The following is a 20,456-nucleotide window of genomic DNA, read 5'->3' on the forward strand; positions in this document are numbered from 1 at the left end:
TTAACATGTGCCCTTGGGTCAATTGTTTCAGATTTGTATTTGTTACACAAGAAGTGAAAATAATAATAACCACTGTTCCAGCACTATTTTCACAAAATACTTTTTATTATTTAAGGTGTTAGGCCTATCTTTTAGTTGCTGGTTCCCAAACTGTAGGTCTGGGTGAAGGTTCATGGAATATTTTAGAAAAGATCACAAAAACAAGGACACAAAATATGGTAATCGTTTCGGATGTTCTTGTTATGTTTGCCTTTCAGGCGAATTACGAGATAGTTGTTTCAAAAGTATTCATGCAACTAGACACTTTATTCACAAGCATTGCTGTTTAAAGGGAATCACAAGCCTAGAAAAGTTTGTGTTAATCACGTTTAAGGTCCATTGCAGCTGGGAAAGTCAGATGTACGAGTCTAATCTGAGTCCCTGAACGCAGCAATATTCCTCCTCTGGCCTCGTCGGCTGCTCGGCGCTAGTCCGGCTTTTGTTGTGTGTCTTTCAGGGCAGGCTGACCCATCAGCCGGCGGTGATTTCTGGATAATTTATCTGTTTTGCTGGCCTCTTGCTCCGCCATATTACGCACCCTTTGTCCCCCTGCCCCGAGTTCTCGGTTAAAGGAATATAAAGGATCCCAGCGGAGGACTTTGGGCTGGGGAAGTAGTTATCGGTATGGGACAGACGGAAGGCTGAGATTCCACTTTAGAGCTCCTGATTCCACTCCTTTGGGCTGCGACGGGAAATAAAAACGTGCAGGAAAACACAAAGATCACAGGACGCATGTAGCCGAGGCACAACAACTGCAGAGGTCGCTTTTAAGGTAAGAAGTGCTCGTCTAAAAAGTAGCATTTTGTCTTGGAAGTGTGTGAGAAGGGCCTGGTTGTGCTGTGACACTCGGGGAAAGTTTAGGAAAAGAGATCAGGAGAGTTTTCTTGGTGTTTTTTGTTCTAACAAAAGTCGGTTTCATTGCGATTCCCGAAGCAGGACCCGGGGTTATTTGCCTTCATTAGGTGGGAGGAGAAAACAATGAGAAACCCGCCCGGAACAATGCTAGATAGCTGCATTTGCACCATTTGAACCATGGAATAAGCACCATAACAAAACAATTCCCATTTCTGTAACTTGTTTAGCCCAATTGTACATAATGTGTGTTGACTTTCTTTCAAATTCACGTAACAAACTTCAAACTCCTTTCCATACTCCTTTCTTTCTGCCTCACCCAATGTCTATCTCTCTCCACACTATCAGCTGCTGCAGGCCTCAGCTGTTAAAGGCCTTTATTGCAAGACACACAGTGTTGAAACAAAGCTTCCAAAATGACAAAACATCTGCATTTAAAGCCTTTTGCACTAGTTTCCAATTCAACTGGACTTCCTCAGATTTGTAGACACAAAAAAATCATGTGTGTGAGATGATAAAGTACAGATAAAGCTGTATTGGTGTGCGTGTTCAAATAGTCCCTGTCCCAAATCGTGCATGTGTTGGTTGTGGGTGCTTATATACTCCGTGCCACAGTAATCCTCCTCCATGGTAATCCCTCTGCTAGTACAGACCCAGTTGGCTGGACACACACACACACACACACACACACACACACACACACACACACACACACACACACACACACACACACACACACACACACACACACACACACACACACACACACACACACACAGCTGGAAAGCAGAGGGCTGTTGGCAGAGGAGTGAGGAGCACTAACAGGTGGTGCTGGCCTGGGTTCAGGGACTTGAGTTTTAACTGGAGGCTTTAAGGATCCTTGCATACTCTTCAAATGTCCTCATAGCACCAATGAGACCCTACTGTATCATTACAGTTTGCTGATTAGAGACTTCCATCTTCTTCTGTCCCAGCCAAAAGTTAAAAGTCATAACGTTACACACTTGAACAAATGTTTGTTTTTGGATGAGAGAACGAGAATCCTCATATTTCAGATATCCTCAGTCAGCACAGAGAACAAGAGAAGCTTCTCTATTTTATAGCCTGGAGATGGCCCTTCCTCTCTCTCCAGCCATTGACAGGCACAGCAGGTGGTCTCAGTGGCATGAATGGATTCGGAAGGAAGTCCCCCTTTCCCCCGCACCGCCACCCCTCTCACTGTGTGATTGGCAGGGATGGCAGGTTGCCCTGAAGATAACAGCGAGCTGCGCCTCAGAGAGTGTGCCAGGGCAGTTACTGGGTTACGCTCCAGTAGCCGTTTGCAGACCCTGGTATACCCCCTCACATCTCTGAGATTGTGGGCAGAAGTCGTTCAACTTAACTTCCAGGTTTATGCGCTGGATTTATCTTTCGGGAGCATGAGCAAGTTCTGCTTGTGGATTTCACATTCAGCGCTTTGCCTCAAGGCATGTAAAACTTTCAAAGACTATAACATACATTTTTAATCGTAGCATAATGCAGTGCTGAAATGACCAATGCAAATCAACATTGTGGTGATCAGTGTGTCAAGCCAATATTCACTGGTTTCACCTTCCTAAATGTGAGGATTTGCTGCTTCTTTGGGGTTTATATTGTTATCATTTGAATACTTTTCAGACAAAACAATAACAATTCAACATGTTGGCTTTTTTTATCCCAGCTTTTCATTATTGCACTAATTTCTCTGACAGGGATTGAAAAGCTTTTATCCTACTGCTGATACAATACCTGCTTTCAAAGACTTACATCTAAGTCTGACCTTCCTTGCCACGACATGCCTTTTTCTTCACCCTGTGCACCAGTGACGTAGCTTGGTGCTAAAGTAGCAGCAGCAGCATCTCAGCTGGGTGTGGTCAGATGTTCAAGAGACTTGGCGGTCATTGAGACTGAAAATAGCTCCCAATTAGAAAAATACACAAGGTTGGTGGGGCGTGTTGCTTCAGGTAACACAGATTTGATAAATAGAACGCAACTAGTCCAGTTGGAGAAATGCAATTTTACCATTTCATAATCTTTCTTTCCCACGCAATTCCTTATTTTATCTTATTTCAGAAAGATTACGAGGTAAACAGATAGTGTTCTGATTGGTTGGGCGTCTAATTGTGCTTTTGTAAAAGTTGTGTCAAGTTAACCTTCTGCCCATTCCTGTGTTGTTTTGCTGAAAAACCCTTGCATTGACACTGCAATGCATTGTCCTGAAAAAGATGAAACTATTGTTTATTTACAAGACGGTTTTTCAGGTTTTGTTAAATCCTATAGTGTAGTATGTTGTCCTATAGTATTGCAACCCTGTTTTCGGAGTCTTTGTAGTGTCAAGCCTTGAAACTCATTAATCATAAACTCCCCCTGGACTTTCTGGAATGTATTTCATGCCTCATTGGTAGTACCCTCACTTCTCCAAAAACATCTTTGGTTTCAAAGTCCGCTTCTACCTTTCAACTAAGAAAGGCAGCTATACAATAATGTTGCATAAATAGATAATAACTAATATGATCAGATCAAGACCGGTTTAGTGCAAACGCATACATTTATGGTCTACCCCAACTTTTCAAAAACTCTAATCATATTCTAAAGTTACTGAATTTACAACCTTTACAAGTGCGTTAGTTTTGTCCCCAGTGACAGCAAAGTCGTCGGCTCAAAGGTCGACGGGCCTCTCCCAGAACACTTATCTTATGAGTCAGGTTTACGACAGTTCAGAGCTGAGTCATGATGGATTCACGCATTACAACATGGTAGCCAAAGAGATCCCATTTATACACACCTTCGTTATCAAAACTCACGGAAATATCACAGCAGATCCTCTGTAATGTGTGCGATAAAGATAAAGGAGGGACTATGAGGGCATGAACAGTGGTTTATCAGATGGTGTATTTTGTTGCACATATTTTAAGCTACTGTTGAGCTTTCTGCTTGTCTAGAACATTTTCATAACTTTTCATGACTGCCACATTTCTTCTGTTTTGCAACAATTTTTCCTCTTGGAATGCCAGGGTTAAATAAATGTTTTCTGCATTTTTCACCAAAGAGGGTGGTCAATTCCTCCTGCTATGCATGCCTGTAAAACGGTTAGTGTTAACTTGGTAACTGATTTATTGAAAATAAAAAACCTCTCTCTAGTACACATGTGAGTTTGCCATTAGACATGTTGGTATTAGTTCACCTCAGTGTAAGGGCTAGGGATGCTCCGATCGATATCGGCCGATACTCACTCTCTGCCGATCGATCGGTGCTCTCTAAAAATGCCGATCGCGAGGGTTATGGCTAGAAAGGATCTGTCTTGTGTAAAACTCTCGCGAGAGTTCGCAAGTCACGTGGCTGAATGTTTACGTTTGGCAGGCAGCCTTTCAGTTACGATCCTTAATATCAGTGGGCCACAGCAAATGATGGTGAGAAGCTAAACTATCTATTAATTATGTCAATTACAGGGAGTGTGATTGTTGAAATTAGGTGTTAGCGGTCTTGCTGTAGAAGAAGAACGGCAACACTGCAGATCACCAACACCATGGTTTATTTTGTATTCACAGGCAAGTCAACGTTGTCTCAGTAAAAGTCCCAAGATAGCTCCTGGTGCAATAAAATGTTCCCTTTCAATGTTTTACTATTATGTCTGATGTTTCTCTATTAATATTGCTGCTGCATTAATGTGTATGTTGCATGTTACTGCTGTAGATGTGTTTCCGAGCCGCTCCGATTACAACGAGAGTTACAACGAGAACGTGACGTCATATTTACACAAGACGGATCCTTTCTAGCCATAACCGATCGCAAGAGCCGATCGCAAGAGCCGATCGCATGACTGTAAAATGATGACGTAAAATACATGACACTTTTCTCAGTGCGCGGCAAAACAAGCTCGCCAAAATGGTTTCACCTGTCTGGCAGTATTTGAAGGTGTCCAAAAATGACAATAAAATAGCGGTATGCAACGTGTGTGAAGCAGAAATCCTGCAGCTCCACCCGCTGTGACGGACCGGTGAGTGGAGCAAAACACACACTGAGAGTTAGGCTGCAGTCGAATAGTCCATTTAGCTTAGGAACCTTCCTAACCGAGTGAAATGACCCGGAAGTCCCTCAGTGGCAGCCATGATAAGTGCCGTTCGAATTCTCTAGAATTCAGTGCTTCTCAAAGTGTGGTCCGCGGACCACTGGTGGTCCGTGAGCGCCCCCTAGTGGTCCGTGAGTATATTGGTAACATTTCACATTTTTAATTAATTAATTAATTAAAGTTTTCCGCACTCTCGCGGGAATATCTCCGCAATGGAGCGAGCTTAAGTTTCACTTTCGATTGCATGATATAACCCAGATAAACACCTTCATCACACATGTTGCCACGTGTTTGTACAATTTTCAGGCGATTTGTAAAAAACGATGTGTTTTCGGATATTTGTGGAGTTAGGTGGTCTGCGAGTGTTTTTTTATTGGTTAAGTGGTCCTTGGTATGAAAAAGTTTGAGAAACACTGCTCTAGATGATAGGAAAGGAGGTTTCAAACTTCCTTTATAACCTCCTTTAGCTTAGGAACCACTGGACCTCCCTCACCGAAAGGAGAGGAGAACATGCTGCCCCATAATGCCTTGCGGCCGCAGCATTTGCCGTCACACAACAGTCGGCCATTCACGGAAACAACCGATTATGACAGAGAAATGATATCATGAAAGTTACAGTGCTTATTAAGCATTTTAAAACGTATGTGGTAAGTTGCCAAAGTGCTTTGTTTTGAACGTTCATCAGTATTATAATCAAAAAGAGAAATATGAACGTTAGTTTTGACTGAAATGATCAAATAAAGTCAACATTTCACAGTGTTTACTGAGCTGTGTGGGGTTTGTTCAACTTTTAAAAGATGTTTGAATGGTGATATACACAGTGATAGGTGTTAAGGACTAACGTTATAATAAATACATCTGTATTGATTTTAAGATCTTTTCATAGTTCATACAATCATACGTATTGGGATCATTTATTAATGTGGACCGGAGGGAGAGGGTGACGAGCATACGTTTCACTTTCCTTTTTTATTTCAATTCCAACTTTGGTCATGAAGAATATGTTTCTCTGTTGTCCACTTTCATAAAGCATAAAGCAACAGCATCAGAGCACGGTGTAGAGTCTCTAGATGAGTCCATCGTTCTTATTAAACATCCATGTTGTAGTCCGCTGTATATAAAACTATTGAAACAAATAATCTGAACAGTATGTTTTTAACAGTTGATTACCCTGAACTATAATGAGTATAATTCAACTGAAAAACCCCATTTTAAAAAAAAAAAAAAAAAAAATCGTTTTATTTCATAATCGTTGCAAGACAAAATCGTAATTGCGATTAAAATATGAAAAAAATATTTTCGCAATTGGTTGTTCACATTAAAGAGACTGTTATTGTGCAGCTGGCCAATCCAATGTAGTGTAGAGTTGAATGTCACGTTGCTGGTTTTGGAAAGTTACGGAAATGGATGTACCCCCAAAACAATTGTTGTTAAGTTATTGGAGGAAGGGGTTTCCAAAGATATTTAACCATCAGTGATTACAAACCTCACTGGCCCCTTAAGGTTAACAGTTTGTCCTGGTTACGTGTAGGGCTGTGATTTTTCTCCTGAATGCCGGCTCCATCCAAAGCTTCCCCCCCTGCAGCTCTCCAGCATTGTTGTTTTCGGCCCTGTGGGAAGCGGCAGCCTGTGTCTCCTTAATCTGACACGGCATCACTGGCAGTCTGGCACACGGCCTCACATGTCTCGTGTCCTGGGATACGATCAGGCTCCAGCATTTGTTTGATCACATACCACTGCCTTTTGTGTGCTCGGGTACAGTATGCCTGAAGGAAAGTTATTCACAAATATGTGCATGAATTCCCTTCCCTGCCATGTCATATTCAATGTGGCTCGTTTAAAATGTCTGAATATTGTGTGTCTCTTGTGTGGTAAAAGTAAACATGAACCCTTGAACTCATACAATTATGTTTTTTTGTAAATATGCAAAGTGATTTGAATTGTATATCTTTAAGGACCACGTTTTATTAATGTTTTTTAAAAAGCAATTTACATTTCTCTGTTTGAGCTTGAGGCGGTATTTACTGCGTTCCCTCAGAGCCACCAAAAAGAATGACACATTTCTTCCAGCGAATCTCATTGTGTGTATAACAGCCTCATTCAGGAAACCATCTGAGAGAGGATACAATAATCTGCCTATAATTTGATTCGCTGTGAGGTCAATTTGAGCCTTCATTAGTTTTGGTAGATTTGTGTCACAAGGGTGATCATTCTCTTCACCACAAATATTCCCACTCAGTTTAACATGGATGGGTTTCTTTTACTCCCATGACTCAAACATGTTATTTGAGGACAGTAACATCTGAAATACTCTAAGCTTGTAGGATAGTCCAGGAGTAGAGGGGGATACCAACTGAGGAATCCCATGCACTATGCGTCCTTGACATTCTCCAAGGTGGTTTGCATAAAGCTATCAACAATTACTACGTAGGGATGTCCCGATCACCTTTTTTTGCTCCTGATCCGATTCCGATCATTTGATTTTGACAATCTGCCGATACCGATTTTTCCCGATCCGATCTTTATGCAATGCATTAAGAGAAAAAAAAGGTAACAGATAACGGCTGGTCATCCAACGCGATGAATTCAGCTATCTTGGCTGTTCCTTTTTTTTTTTGTCTGTTGTTTCAGTGCCGTAACCGGAGTGGCCGCTGTGTACTTGTTGTTGGTGTTTGTTTCTCAGGTGGCGTATTAGATTGGTCGTGTTGAACGTAGCTCTGTTCTTTCCACCACGCGTCGCGGAACCTCCGCCTTGCAAACATTGCATCTGGCTGTTACACTGCCTTCGCTTTCAATGTTATAATACTTCCAAACTCCTGACATTTTCTCTGTCCCGACTCCCGAGTCACCAGCTGAACGTAGCCTCTCGTTAGCTTACTGCTACTATTAGACACTGCGCCCACTCTGTTGCCAGATTTGAGAGAAATAAGCAACCAGGTCTGAAAACAAGCCCAAAAGAAGCAACACATACATGATGTTGTGTCATTTTAAACCAAAACTAAGGCCTCAGGATGACTTTAAGACGTGAAAATGGTCATTTTGGTTTTGTAACATTAAATAAAATAATACAAATATTTTATAAAAATAAATAAAAATTCCCAATCCCCGATTTTTTTTCCTTCCGATCTTTTGAAAATCACGTGATCGGATCGGGACATCTCTAATTACTACAATGATTATAATACGTTTGCGGCAGTAATACAACTTGTCCATTCATAAGAGATGTAGGTGCAAATATATGGTGTATATTATCGACGGATCTAATTTGTTTGGATTATTTAATCGTAGCACTTCTTGGTTTGATCGATTGTTGGTCTTCTTGGTTCCACCACTAGAAGGACAGTGTGTCTTAGCCCTGATTAGCATTTGTGCTGCTCGGTGTTGTTAGCATGTGTATGGGGTTGCATAGTTCAGGGGGTTGTGACTGTGAGTGTGCTGTGCTCTGTGGGAAGCACCTCAAGGTACTTTCTCTTTGAGCATAACAAAAGGTAGAGGAGGCTGACAAAAGAATGAATCGAAAGCCTTTTTCTCCGCGGAGGTGGCCTTTTCTGTTATTCTCAGGGCACCGTTCTCCACGGGTGGTTCACTAAGAAGTTTCAAAAACTACTGTAGAAAGAAATAAAGTTAAACTCAGAGGATTGAGATTGTTTAAAAATAAAACTTGGCTTATTGTAGTGTTTTTTGGAATCGGGTATGAACCTGATTTTTTTTTTTTATCTGAAAAATATTATTAATCCTGATTTATTCTTCATCTTTGCCCTAATAAATAGCTGTTTGATCCCTGTAGAGCAAGAACACTTAGTTATATCATTAAAAAGGACACCCCTGATTGCTTTCTATCAATGGCGTCCTTCTTGTAATAAATCACTCTTTTCAAATGATATCCCTAAATCCATTATGGCTTTTGCTGCCGGCGATGTGTGGTATGTGTTGAAGCAAAGACGAAGTTATCGGAAGGTAAACTTGTTGGCGCTGAAGCAGTTTAACATGCCAGATCATGCCTGTGGACTCGCTCAGGCTTGCCATCTATTCATAGCCATTTTAGGAGTGAATCCTCTGGGTGCACATTAGTGGAAATAGGAAAGGTTGCCAATCATTTAGGGAGGGGACTTTTTAATATGTCATTCAACCTATAATTAATAACAGCATTTGGGGACGTCAGTCAAAAGTATTCCTAACAGAAAGTGAAACTGCTGATAACTGATGGTTTGGAAAGGTTCTGCTCACGCCAAACGGGTTTTCAATTGTCCAAACACTGATCCAAATTGAGGCAAAGTCCTTTAATCGTCATTATTCTAGTTGTTGATCCAGATGGTTAGCCTACTTTTTGAAAGTGAATGTGTCACATAGTAGAACATGACGCTCACTTACCTGCTAGTTGACAGGGAACCTGTGTTCTTGCTCTCATGACGATCACCAGGAGTCGGGTTTCATTAGGATTAGCTTCAGTCTGGAGTATGTGCTTCCAGAGGATTTGAATCAATGATAACCTCTTTAAACTACAACGACACTCTCCCACCTTGTATTCATCCAGGTCAGACATGTGTTTGTTGTAGCATTAACTTTAGTGTCAGCAGCACCAAGAGTTTTGGACATTTGGCATCAAGTGGTGGTTGACATGTGCGACAGGATGAGGTCAAAGGTGGGGGCCATGTTTACGTTGCCTTCTGCTCTGATGTCTGTGGCTTTGACTTTGACATGGGTTTAGGTTAGCCCTCTTAGAGATAATATGCAATACAATTAGCTCCAGGTTGGTCAAAGCACTTGACCGAGCCTGTAATTTCATTATTGGCTTATCAGACAATTATTTTCTTAATTAATCCTAGGGTGTGAAATGTCTAAAACTGAAGATCTGATACCTAAACTTTTCCTGTAAATAAGTAATTCAATTGTTTGTCGGTAAACGCCATCTTTTCATTCTGGCTTTTCTCTGGCTTGTGTTTTATCTTTTTTTAAATGTTTCTTACACTTGCACAAGTATAACAAATTACAAAGTCACTATCGTGCCGCATATGATTCGCAGATGCCAGAGAACTGAGAAAAAACATTTTTACACGAACCCCATCGCTGTGTTGTCAGATCAAGAAACACTCACGGCTGAAAAGAGCAGACATGTTTCATGTTGCTCTGCATATCATCCAACATTAACAAAGTGCCAGGACAAGTAGTGCTGTCATGCTCACACTGTCGCACTGCACGTTGTCCTCACCAGCTGTTACTCTGTCTCTGCTAACAATCCTGTGGAGAGTGCATGCTTTCCGAAAAGGCCATGTCTAATTGGACTAATTAACTCACCAATCTTTATGTGTAGGAGTGACTGATATGTATTTATGAAAATTAATCAAATGTAATCTTCCTCAACTTCTTTTTTCACATGTTGTATCTGACATGTAGACACAGAGGCAGGTTAACAAACAATAGGTTGCTCTTTGTAGAGGAGATGGAAAAATACAAATAGTGATCAATTTCAACTACAACTACATTAAAAAAACATGCCGGCTATTTTAAAGAAACAATTGTTATTCTGATTTTAAAACAATGCCTCTCCTGTGCAGCATCAATATATCTTTACATGTGCAAGTTTACATATATCAATTAATCTCCTTCCACTATTCTCACCCTGTCAATCAGCCCTGTTCATTTCCGCTGCCTCAGCATTGGCTTTCAGTCAATGACGTTTGTCAATGGGAGGACGTCAATACACCCTCCATCTAAAATGGGTAATCCATACATTGATTGTTGACCCTCATTAGGTTTGGTTGTAGTGCTGCCCTTTACAGACCTAAGCCCCTCTTTCAGTAGAGAATGAAAGATTTGTTTTCTTTACCAAGAGATTTAGTTTTAGCTCCAATTTGAGAATCAGAAAATCAATACAAACTTTTCATCAAGGAAGAGGAAGCTTTAGTCACTTCTTTGGGATGTAAAGTGACTTTTCATATCAGCCTACGAAGTTATTAGCACAAACAGTTCATGTTACAAATCATTTTAGAGGTATGACAAAGTAGCTCAGACATTAGGCTAGTACAACAGAAAGCTTTCTTAACAATTGTTTACTAATGAAGCTGCCCATATGACAAAATCAAGCAAGGACCAAGGTACAAATATGCAAATGCCTCAAACACTACGAAATATTTGTGCCAGAATGTTGCTTATAGGCCTAACTCAGGATGATGGATGTAAAATAAATCTACAAAACAGTGTTGAAACGTTGCCATCCACAGAAATATGGACACATAACACACATTTTCCTGCATCAGTAGATGGCCTAAAGCCTTTTTGAAGCAAAGTCAGCTGCTCTGGGCCACTGAGAATAAAAGCTACCCTCTGTGTTCTGCTTGTCTTTTCTTTCTTTTCTGTCTCGGTTTGTATGGGACTGCAGTCTGTCTATGAATGACATCGCTGCTACAAATCTGTCACTGAAGGACATTTGAACCTATGTCCTTGCATTTCACAAATGCCTGGATGTGAGGCATGGACAGCGGATCAGTCTCGGACTGGAGTGAGCAGCGGCAGCTTGTTTTATGGGAACAGTTAGAAAGGACCACTTGACATGAGGCAAAGGTGACAGGAAAATAAATAGACAGAGTCGGATCCAAAGATGATGGTGTCAACTCATGACAACAAGGACACACTCAAACACTTATACAATGACATTTATTTATTTGACAACAGATAGTATTCTTGTGAGGACATCATTGCATAAACATAATCAAAATGTTTATTTCAAAACACTGACTGAGCAAAATGTTTTTCTCTTGATTCCTTCATTTACATTGACACACACACACACTCCCTCCCATACTCTCAGATATCAGGAAGCTAAGGAGGAGAGAGCTCTGGCTCTTATCACCGAGAGTCTTTATCCCTGTGTGTCAGAGAGAGTGTGATCACAGAGAGCAGAAATGGCCACAGGCTGTAACATAATCTAGTTTCCAGCTCGTCTGGCTCGACAGGCCTTTGTTGGGACTTGCGAAATCATGTGAGGTCATCCGTTGGCATGCAGTCTTTGGTTTCTGCATGGGAGAGTTATGCCAAGACCACCCCAAAAAAAAGCTCCAGGCTAGTATGTTCAATATGATAATTATGTATCTCTATTTGTGACACAACTTAGTCTCCAATGAAAATAGTGAGCTCATAACTTTTAGGTTCTGCTGCCAGTTCAAATACCGAAACCCTCTTGAGTTTTGGCTACCTGTTTGTTTTCAAATGCTCTTGATTATATTTGAAACTGTTCCAATCTGGGCCAGTAGTTGACAAAAGTATAGAGATAACAACAAGTGTGTGGTGTTGATTGTTGGATTATTCTGATTGTAAATATGATTAGACACTATCAAGATTTATAACACTGTACTGTCAACATCACTTGGCAGTAGAAATTATGTTTTAAGTAGTCTTTTGAAGACATGCATTTAAATAATATGAGCTTTAGACACCTTTACAACTGGCTTTACAACTCTTTATAACAATTTTATATTAATATTTTACCTAAATTCACACATATTGAATGTGTCTTTCTGGAAGATTTTTCTGAATTTCTGTCTTTGAAATTGTTGCCATTTTGTTATTGCGGTAATTTATTTAAAAAAGCTAGTTTTGGTTTTATAACTTCTGTTGTTCTGCATTTGTTTGGAGTTAAATGTCCTAAATGTATATCTTATCAAGAGTATTTGTTGATTGTATCTCAGGGAGCCTTCACTGTTGGGTTTGGAACAGTTTTGTACTAATCCATCCAAAACGTTTGGATATCATTAACAGCAGAGGTAATGCAATAAGAATATAAGAGGTGTGAGAGTAAACACCTACATCAACCTAAAGGGCTAGTAATGGACTGTAATAAGACCAAACCTCAGTTAATCACACTATGAATCCCTCCTCTCTGCAGGCTTGACGATGGGTTGCGTCAGGAGTAAAGAGGACAAGGGCCCGGCGCTGAAGTACCGAACCGACAACTCTAACAACACGCCCACCAATGCCCACCTGGGCCACTACGGCCCGGACCCCACCCTGATGGGTCACTCCCCCGCCATGAAGACACACAACAACAGCTACAACAGTCACGCCGCCTCCCTCACGCCCTTCGGGGGGGCGTCGTCTATCATGACTCCCTTCGGGGGGGCGTCCACCTCCTTCACCTCTGTGGCCGTGAGCAGCCCCTTCCCAGGAATCATCCCAGGTCAGTGTGAGGAGTTAAGGTTTCAGAGCGCACAGGGGATTTCAGGAAAAAAGCTTTGGAATTTCCCTAAAAAATTCAAATCAATTCACAAAACTTTGGGTCCCTTTGGGTAAGAAAAGGAAACGTATTATCAGTTTTTATTCAAATACAAAATGAAGTATAAATATTTACTCAACTAATTTGCAATCCTAATACTTGGCCAACATTTCCCTCTGCCATCATTTCCCTCTGCCATTTCCTAAATTAAGAATAAACTTAAACATATGAGCAGCAGATGTTATGCAAATAGGAACTTTGAAATGAGTCAGCCCAAACCTCCAAGGCCAAAGAGAAACCCAAAATAAGTCAGTAATATGAGAAGCATCACAGCAGGGTGGCTTCCCCCGGTGTTTGTCATGTTCAAGTTTTTATATTAAACAGTTTGCTTGGAATAACTTTAGTTGAAATGAATCTCTCATTAAATGTTATCTCATGCATTTTCAGGTGGTTTTTACATTTTTATAATGTGACTTCTTTGAAATCCCTTCTCGAATCTTTCAAAAAAGTCTATTGTTGTTTTTCGCACACTGGTTTTATTTACAACAGTTGACTGATTTGATCTGGATTACCCCTCTAATGTGTTTTTATCAGGGACATTGATTTGTGTTTTAAAACTTTATTTCAATATTAATTTTTAATAATAAATAAAATAATAAATATTTATATTTATTGTATTTATTCCTTGTAAATAAATTGTTTTATAATTTTATTATAATTTTTTTTGTTCAATCATAATTATATCATAGATTGGATGGAACTGCACACACTCGCACAAACTAACGCATACATTGACACACACACACACACACACACTCCCTGGCTCTCTGAAGGAGGATAATCTAGCCTGAGGGTTTTCTGGTGATCTAATCCTGCCCGTTCAATTTCCTCCTCCAGAAGAATATATGAGAGTCCTGTCGTCTCTGTGCACTCTGTGTCTGCAGACCTCAGACCAATCAACTGTTTTGATTACACAGAGGAGATTAAGTGACATCCGTTTGACTACACGTGACGCCACAGAAAAATGTGGAGGGAATGTCCTGTTGTTCCTGATGTATTCCTAAAATAAATCAAATGTAATAGAGCTAGTTGTATTTTGGTCAAGGCCCTGATTTGCAGGAAGGTGTTTCTTTCATACAGTCTTGAACATCATTACCATAATACAGTATTAATATCGGTAATATTAGCATAATTTAATATGTTTGCGAGACCTTTACCCAAGTATGAAATATTACAAAATGAGAAAAGGAGCATATTTTGTTTTTATTTCAAGCGTCAATCTTTTTTGAAACTACTGTGGGATAAGATGTTAAATATGCACACCTCTCATGCTCGCTTTCTCTTGTTTTCAGGCGGTGTTACATTTTTCGTATCGCTGTACGACTACGAAGCGAGGACGACGGATGATCTGTCGTTTAAGAAAGGGGATCGCTTCCAGATTATCAACAACACGTGAGTACAGAGGCTCTGAACACTGTGTGTGTGTGTGTGTGTGTGTGTGTGTGTGTGTGTGTGTGTGTGTGTGTGTGTGTGTGTGTGTGTGTGTGTGTGTGTGTGTGTGTGTGTGTGTGTGTGTGTGTGTGTGTGTGTGTTGTGTGTGTGTGTGTGTGTGTGTGTGTGTGTGTGTGTGTGTGTGTGTGTGTGTGTGTGTGTGTGTGTGTGTGTGTGTGTGTGTGTGTGTGTGTGTGTGTGTGTGTGTGTGTGTGTGTGTGTGTGTGTGTGTGTGTGTGTGTGTGTGTGTGTGTGTGTGTGTGTGTATAATCCCTTATTGTATTAAGGTCTGTTAATAAGGCATTCTGGGTTAATGGTTTCCTTTTAATGGGCCATCTGTTTCGTCCAGATTGCTTTCCCTCTGCTGTAGATCCTTCCTTTAGTTTAGGGCAGGGGTGGGGAACCTTTTCCTCTCAAGGGCCATTTCAATGTTTACAATATCCTCAGAGGGCCGTGCAAATTATTGACCTCTGCTTAAAAAAACTAAAATCACAGCCCATTCATTTCATTCTGTGCAAAGAAAAAGCAACCTCTTAATCCAGATATTTTACCATGACTCGCGCATGCATGCACGTGCACGGTGTGGCGTGACCACCCAAACAGAAAGATATGGACACAAGATGTGTGCAAATGTATTTAATTTCCTATCCATGTGAACATGATATAAGTAGGGGGGGACCTAACCTCCTCTAGGGGGTCTGGGGGGCCTGCTCCCGCGGGAAGATTTTTTTGTAAATGTTGAAGTTAAAAGCATCAATCTGGTGCACTTTGAGAGCAAAATTAGGAGATCTATGGATACATCTCTCAACACCCATTTGAAACAGAACTGGAAGCAGATTTATTTTTCTTTATGAATATTTGACTAATTCAAACTGTATTCTTCTTTATTAATAACAACTTTTTTTTACTGTCATTTAGTATTTTATACCTGTTAAACCTATACATTATTCTCTTATTTTTGTATAACTATAATGATCATATAAAGATGTGCCTTTACCTCACTGGTTGTAGAAAAAGCGTCTTATATTCGTTAGCATAGCTAGCTAACCAGATGCTAATAACAACAAAGTTATTGACTGTATGATCAGTGTGACAGATGAACAGATCACCACTGGGCTTTCAACTAAAGACACAGACACGCAGAAACTGCGGCATGTGTACGGACTTATGGGTACTGCAATTTCTGAAGTGCTGGAGCGGCGTTCTGGTGCTCTCCGTCAGCACTGCACCCCTGTCAGTCGAGACATATACCACGTGATGACACGTTAGGCTCGTGTTGTGTTCAAGGACCCTGACCTTGGCCAGGAAAAACAGGCACTCGCTTGTTTAATTTTTTTGCGGTCTAGATTTCTTATATTTTTTTCTTTTTTGCGTGTGTTTATAAATTACCTCGAGGGCCGTACCAAATTGTCTCGCGGGTCGTATGCGGCCCGGAGGCCGGAGGTTCCCCACCCCTGGTTTAGGGTTTTACATTTAGGTGTAAACAGTGTAAAACATACCACTCTTCTCTCACTTAGTCAAATACAAGCTATAGGCAAAAAAAGATATTCATTTATTACGGAATTTAACTGAATGTATTAAAAGACACTAACAGTGCACTGAAACTCATTAGATTGTCATGCTCTCTTCAATATGCCTCTTTAAAAGTATATTGTAAATTGCAGTTATTGCAAAACTCAAATCCTTAACTTTGCTTTTGTTTATTTTTGGCATTTCTATTGCAAATAGATATGTGTTATCCAATTGCAATATTCCTTAATTTCTAGAACAAAACTAAAGGAATATACAACAAATAATGATGAACAAATTAATACTTTTCTACTAATTTATTCTATCCTATTGTATCAGCATCACCTTTCTCCCAGGTGTGCACAGGTGTGAAAGTAGGCAGAGCTCCAAGTTCTCCACAAATGCATCCCTCAGTCCTCCAGCTGCTGTCCATGGACATTGGCTTTAGCAGTAATGAAAGGCCATCTGCTTTCAGAGAAAACATAGGAACAGTTTTACCAAGAGAACAGATTTGTCCTTCACCTCAGTTCCCCCTCTCATTTATTATTTCTTCTCTAGTCATATATTATATTATATATATTAATATTTTCCATTGGCATAAAGTTTCTGATTGTTCGAAACGGAGGTTACGTTTAGACAAATCTTACATTAAAACCAAAATGAAAGCCTTTCAAAATGCCAATTTATGTAAAGAAGAGCACATGTGCTTTGATTCAACTGTATTATTATTATTATTATTATTATTATATTGTTGAATTGTATTTAGTTATGTCAATCAGGGCCATTTACTGCAGAACAATTACTTTGTATATGTTAAGAATGTAACAGATGATTCAGTATTACTTAAACTTAAGTAGGTTTTGAATGCAGGACATTCACTTTTCCTTTAAAAACAAAACAGAAAAGTTTTTCATTACTTCCTCCTCCTCTGTTTGATGTGTCTTAATAACGAACCTGTGATTCCTGATGTGTTGAATGACGCAGAATGAGACCTTGTGTTCCACCTACCTGTTTACAGTAGGTGTATTTTTTCCAGTCATGCTTTTGTGGTTTTTTTCATTTCTAATTAACTTCTCCTCTCAGGGAAGGCGACTGGTGGGAGGCTCGCTCCATCAACACGGGGCAGAAAGGTTACATCCCGAGTAACTACGTGGCTCCAGCCGACTCCATACAGGCTGAAGAGTGAGAGCTTATTATCTATCTCTATCTCCGTCATCCTCCAATTTTAATTTAGCTTTTTCTTTCACTCTTCTCCTTCACATTCCTGTACTGTTTCTCACCCTGCTCGGTTATTTCTCTGATTAAGAAGACCTGATTACGGCTGGGCGCTCACACATTGTGACTCAGCCGTCATGTACTGACAGTGTAAACAATGGAGGCCTGTGTAGTGGCTGACAGTCGTTGGCATTCCCATTGCTGTTCATCCGGTGTGACAGAAACGAGTGCTTCAGACAGCTCTGCCCTGGTTTCTCATTGGCTGTCAGCCATTTGACTAATACAAGATGTTTAAGCTTCTCATAAAACCCTGGTGGAAACCAGCCCAAAACGTTGGCTTTAATCTTAAAGATTGAGTGCAAGTCATCAACAGAGGTTATGAGTTTTAATTCCTTCTTCATTTAGTGTTGTGAAATGTTTTCAATTCAACATGACTGTACTTGTATCTCTTAAAAACTCTCACTACTCATAAACATTACATTGCATTTAGCTGACGCTTTTATCCAAAGCGACTTACAATAAGTACATTCGACCAGGAAGACACAACCTTGAAGAAAACAGAATCATATAAGTACATCAGGTTTCATAGAGCCAAACATTTCAAGTGCTCCTCAACTGGCTTTAGATAAGCCAGTCCTTTATTAGTATATAAGTGCTTTGTTAATAAATCTATCGCTCGAAGTGGAGTCGAAAGAGATGAGTTTTCAGTTTGCGCCATAAACAAATGAGAAAAGCTATTTATTAACATTCTTTACAGACATTATCTAATGTTTTATTTATTTATAATAGCCCCTTACATGTAATGGATCAGGCTAAAAAGCTGTAATTATAGTAATGTGATATCCATTATGTTGTCTTAAATTAGATTTTAAGGTATTTTATTGCCTATTATTTTATTGCCTTTGATTTGAAGGTAACTACATACGAACCACATACAAACTGCTGGTATTGTAAATGAATGTTGTGTAAAACTTACTAACAATATATTATGTTCTGTCCAGCTTTAATATTCGACTTGACAATTGTATAGACCGGGTGTTTAGGATTCATCTAAACCCAGAGAATGTCCATCAGCAGTGCTCTTATTACCCGAACAGAGAAAATGCTACTTGTTATGCAGTTTATAACATGTGGAGCTCCTCCTGTCTCTCTCTCTTTCTGCAGATGGTACTTTGGTAAAATGGGCCGCAAAGACGCCGAGCGCCTCTTATTGCATCCAGGGAACCAGCGGGGAACTTTCTTGGCACGAGAGAGTGAGACGACCAAAGGTAAGAGGATTCATTTCATGAAAGCCAGACTGTAATGAAAATGCTGCCGTTTTGATATTAAAGGCAAAGATGAAAGCCTTTCCTTATTTGTGCTTGTGGGCTCCATTTTATTGCGGCCATATGTTCATTATATGGGAGTTCTTCTTATTTGAATGTCGGTTAGAAGTTAAAATGTGTTTTTATGTTTATCAGATGTTCTGTGGGATGAAAGCCTGTGATGCAGATTCAAGAGTTTCTGCTGCTCAATCTAACTTACTTCCTGTGGATCCTAAAGGTGCCTACTCTCTGTCTCTCCGGGACTGGGACGAGGTGAAGGGCGACAACGTCAAACACTACAAGATCCGAAAGCTGGACAACGGAGGTTATTACATCACCACTCGGGCCCAGTTTGAGAATCTGCAGAAGCTGGTGAAACACTACACAGGTATGCAGCACATTCATCTTATTCTCATGTGGGAAGCGCTTAGACAAATTGTTATTTACAACTGGACAGCTGCTCTTACTAAAAGTAGTTTTTCCTTCAATGTTCAAAGGTTTTATTGTCCTATGCACAAAAGCAGTAGTGTAGTTGTTGGCGATGAACATCTTAAGTCCTGGGCCAAGCTAACAGTGCGGCATATAATAAATAGGAAGTCAAATAGTGTAATAAAAATAGTGCAAGAGATACAATGGTGCACTTTAAATGCAGAAATAAGTCGGCTATTCTCTGAGTGTTTTATGTGAGAAAATAAGCCAATGTTTTATCAGTTATACGTTTCGCGTCTTTGAAATAAAAGTATTTTATCCAATGAATGCAGCTCTTGCTGGAGAAAATGCATTATTCAGCTGCACATCTGCTGAAATACATTCTGAGTTTATCTTACAAACAGTTTTCCTCCTGTGGTGATTTTTAAAGCAGTGTCTTCACTGATCCGCTCACAGCTCAGAAATCACGTCAAAGTCTCAAAACGGCAAACCATGTAAGGCTCAACCCGAAAGAGGCATGAATATAAAATGTCTCGTTAAAAAAAAAACAGATGTAAGCCTGCTGTAATCTTCACATTTGAAAGGCAGGCAGCTGTGCCGGGGAAGATACCCAGCAGATTGTCAGAAGAAAGCGTCTGAATGATGAAAACACACACAGGACAAACTGTTTATGAAGAACACACTTACACTCACAGAGGCAGTATCCATAAACAAGAGGATGTTTGTTTTACAGCTCCTTAACATTTCATTTAGGTCTTGTGTTGTTGACACTGCTTGCTTCCACACGATTCATGTAATTTACTCCCGGCAGTGTGCCTTATAATTGACTCTTTGTATTCCTCCAAGTGCAGGCTTTTACACTCGTGACATGAGTCAACAATACCTGAGAACATCTTACCTGTTCAGTAGCTTCAATATAACAGGCTGCTGCTCGCTGTGTCTCCTTTTACTGTGTGCAGAATGACAATCATGCATTTCATGAGATGGTTTGAATGGCCTCTTTCAGCTGCTTTAGGCCCTAAACTTTGACTACAATCCTTTATTACAATTGAAACTTTATTGAGTTCAACACATTTCAAGTCATTATGGTGAGAATACCATAAGATTTGATTATACCTGGGAATGAGCATACAAATAAATAAATTCATTTTTTCTGAGGAATGACGGGTCAAGAGTTTAGTGCGTTTATTTTGGATTGTAGTTTGTTGGTGTCAAGTGGCAATGTATTGTTGTATTCATCACGTGTTCACACTGCATTTACTGAAGCGTAACTCCCGTTGCTGCTACGATTTTGTTCTTAACTCAACACAGTTATTTTGTT

At 40.1% G+C, this 20,456-nt stretch overlaps 1 protein-coding gene across 1 annotated transcript in view; it reads left to right on the forward strand.

Moving 5' to 3' along the window:
• Positions 1-438: 438 nt before the first annotated feature.
• yes1 (YES proto-oncogene 1, Src family tyrosine kinase) overlaps positions 439-20,456 on the forward strand; it is a 29,419-nt gene continuing 9,401 nt past the window's right edge. Inside the window, exons 1-6 of the mRNA XM_034209150.1 lie at positions 439-811; positions 12,861-13,151; positions 14,540-14,639; positions 17,271-17,369; positions 18,567-18,670; positions 18,945-19,094. Coding sequence (XP_034065041.1) covers positions 12,869-13,151; positions 14,540-14,639; positions 17,271-17,369; positions 18,567-18,670; positions 18,945-19,094 — 736 coding nt within the window. The 5' untranslated portion in view covers positions 439-811; positions 12,861-12,868. The remainder of the gene's footprint in view (positions 812-12,860; positions 13,152-14,539; positions 14,640-17,270; positions 17,370-18,566; positions 18,671-18,944; positions 19,095-20,456) is intronic.

The sequence above is a fragment of the Gymnodraco acuticeps genome, unplaced genomic scaffold (assembly GCF_902827175.1).
Source record: "Gymnodraco acuticeps unplaced genomic scaffold, fGymAcu1.1, whole genome shotgun sequence".
NCBI lineage: Eukaryota > Metazoa > Chordata > Actinopteri > Perciformes > Bathydraconidae > Gymnodraco > Gymnodraco acuticeps.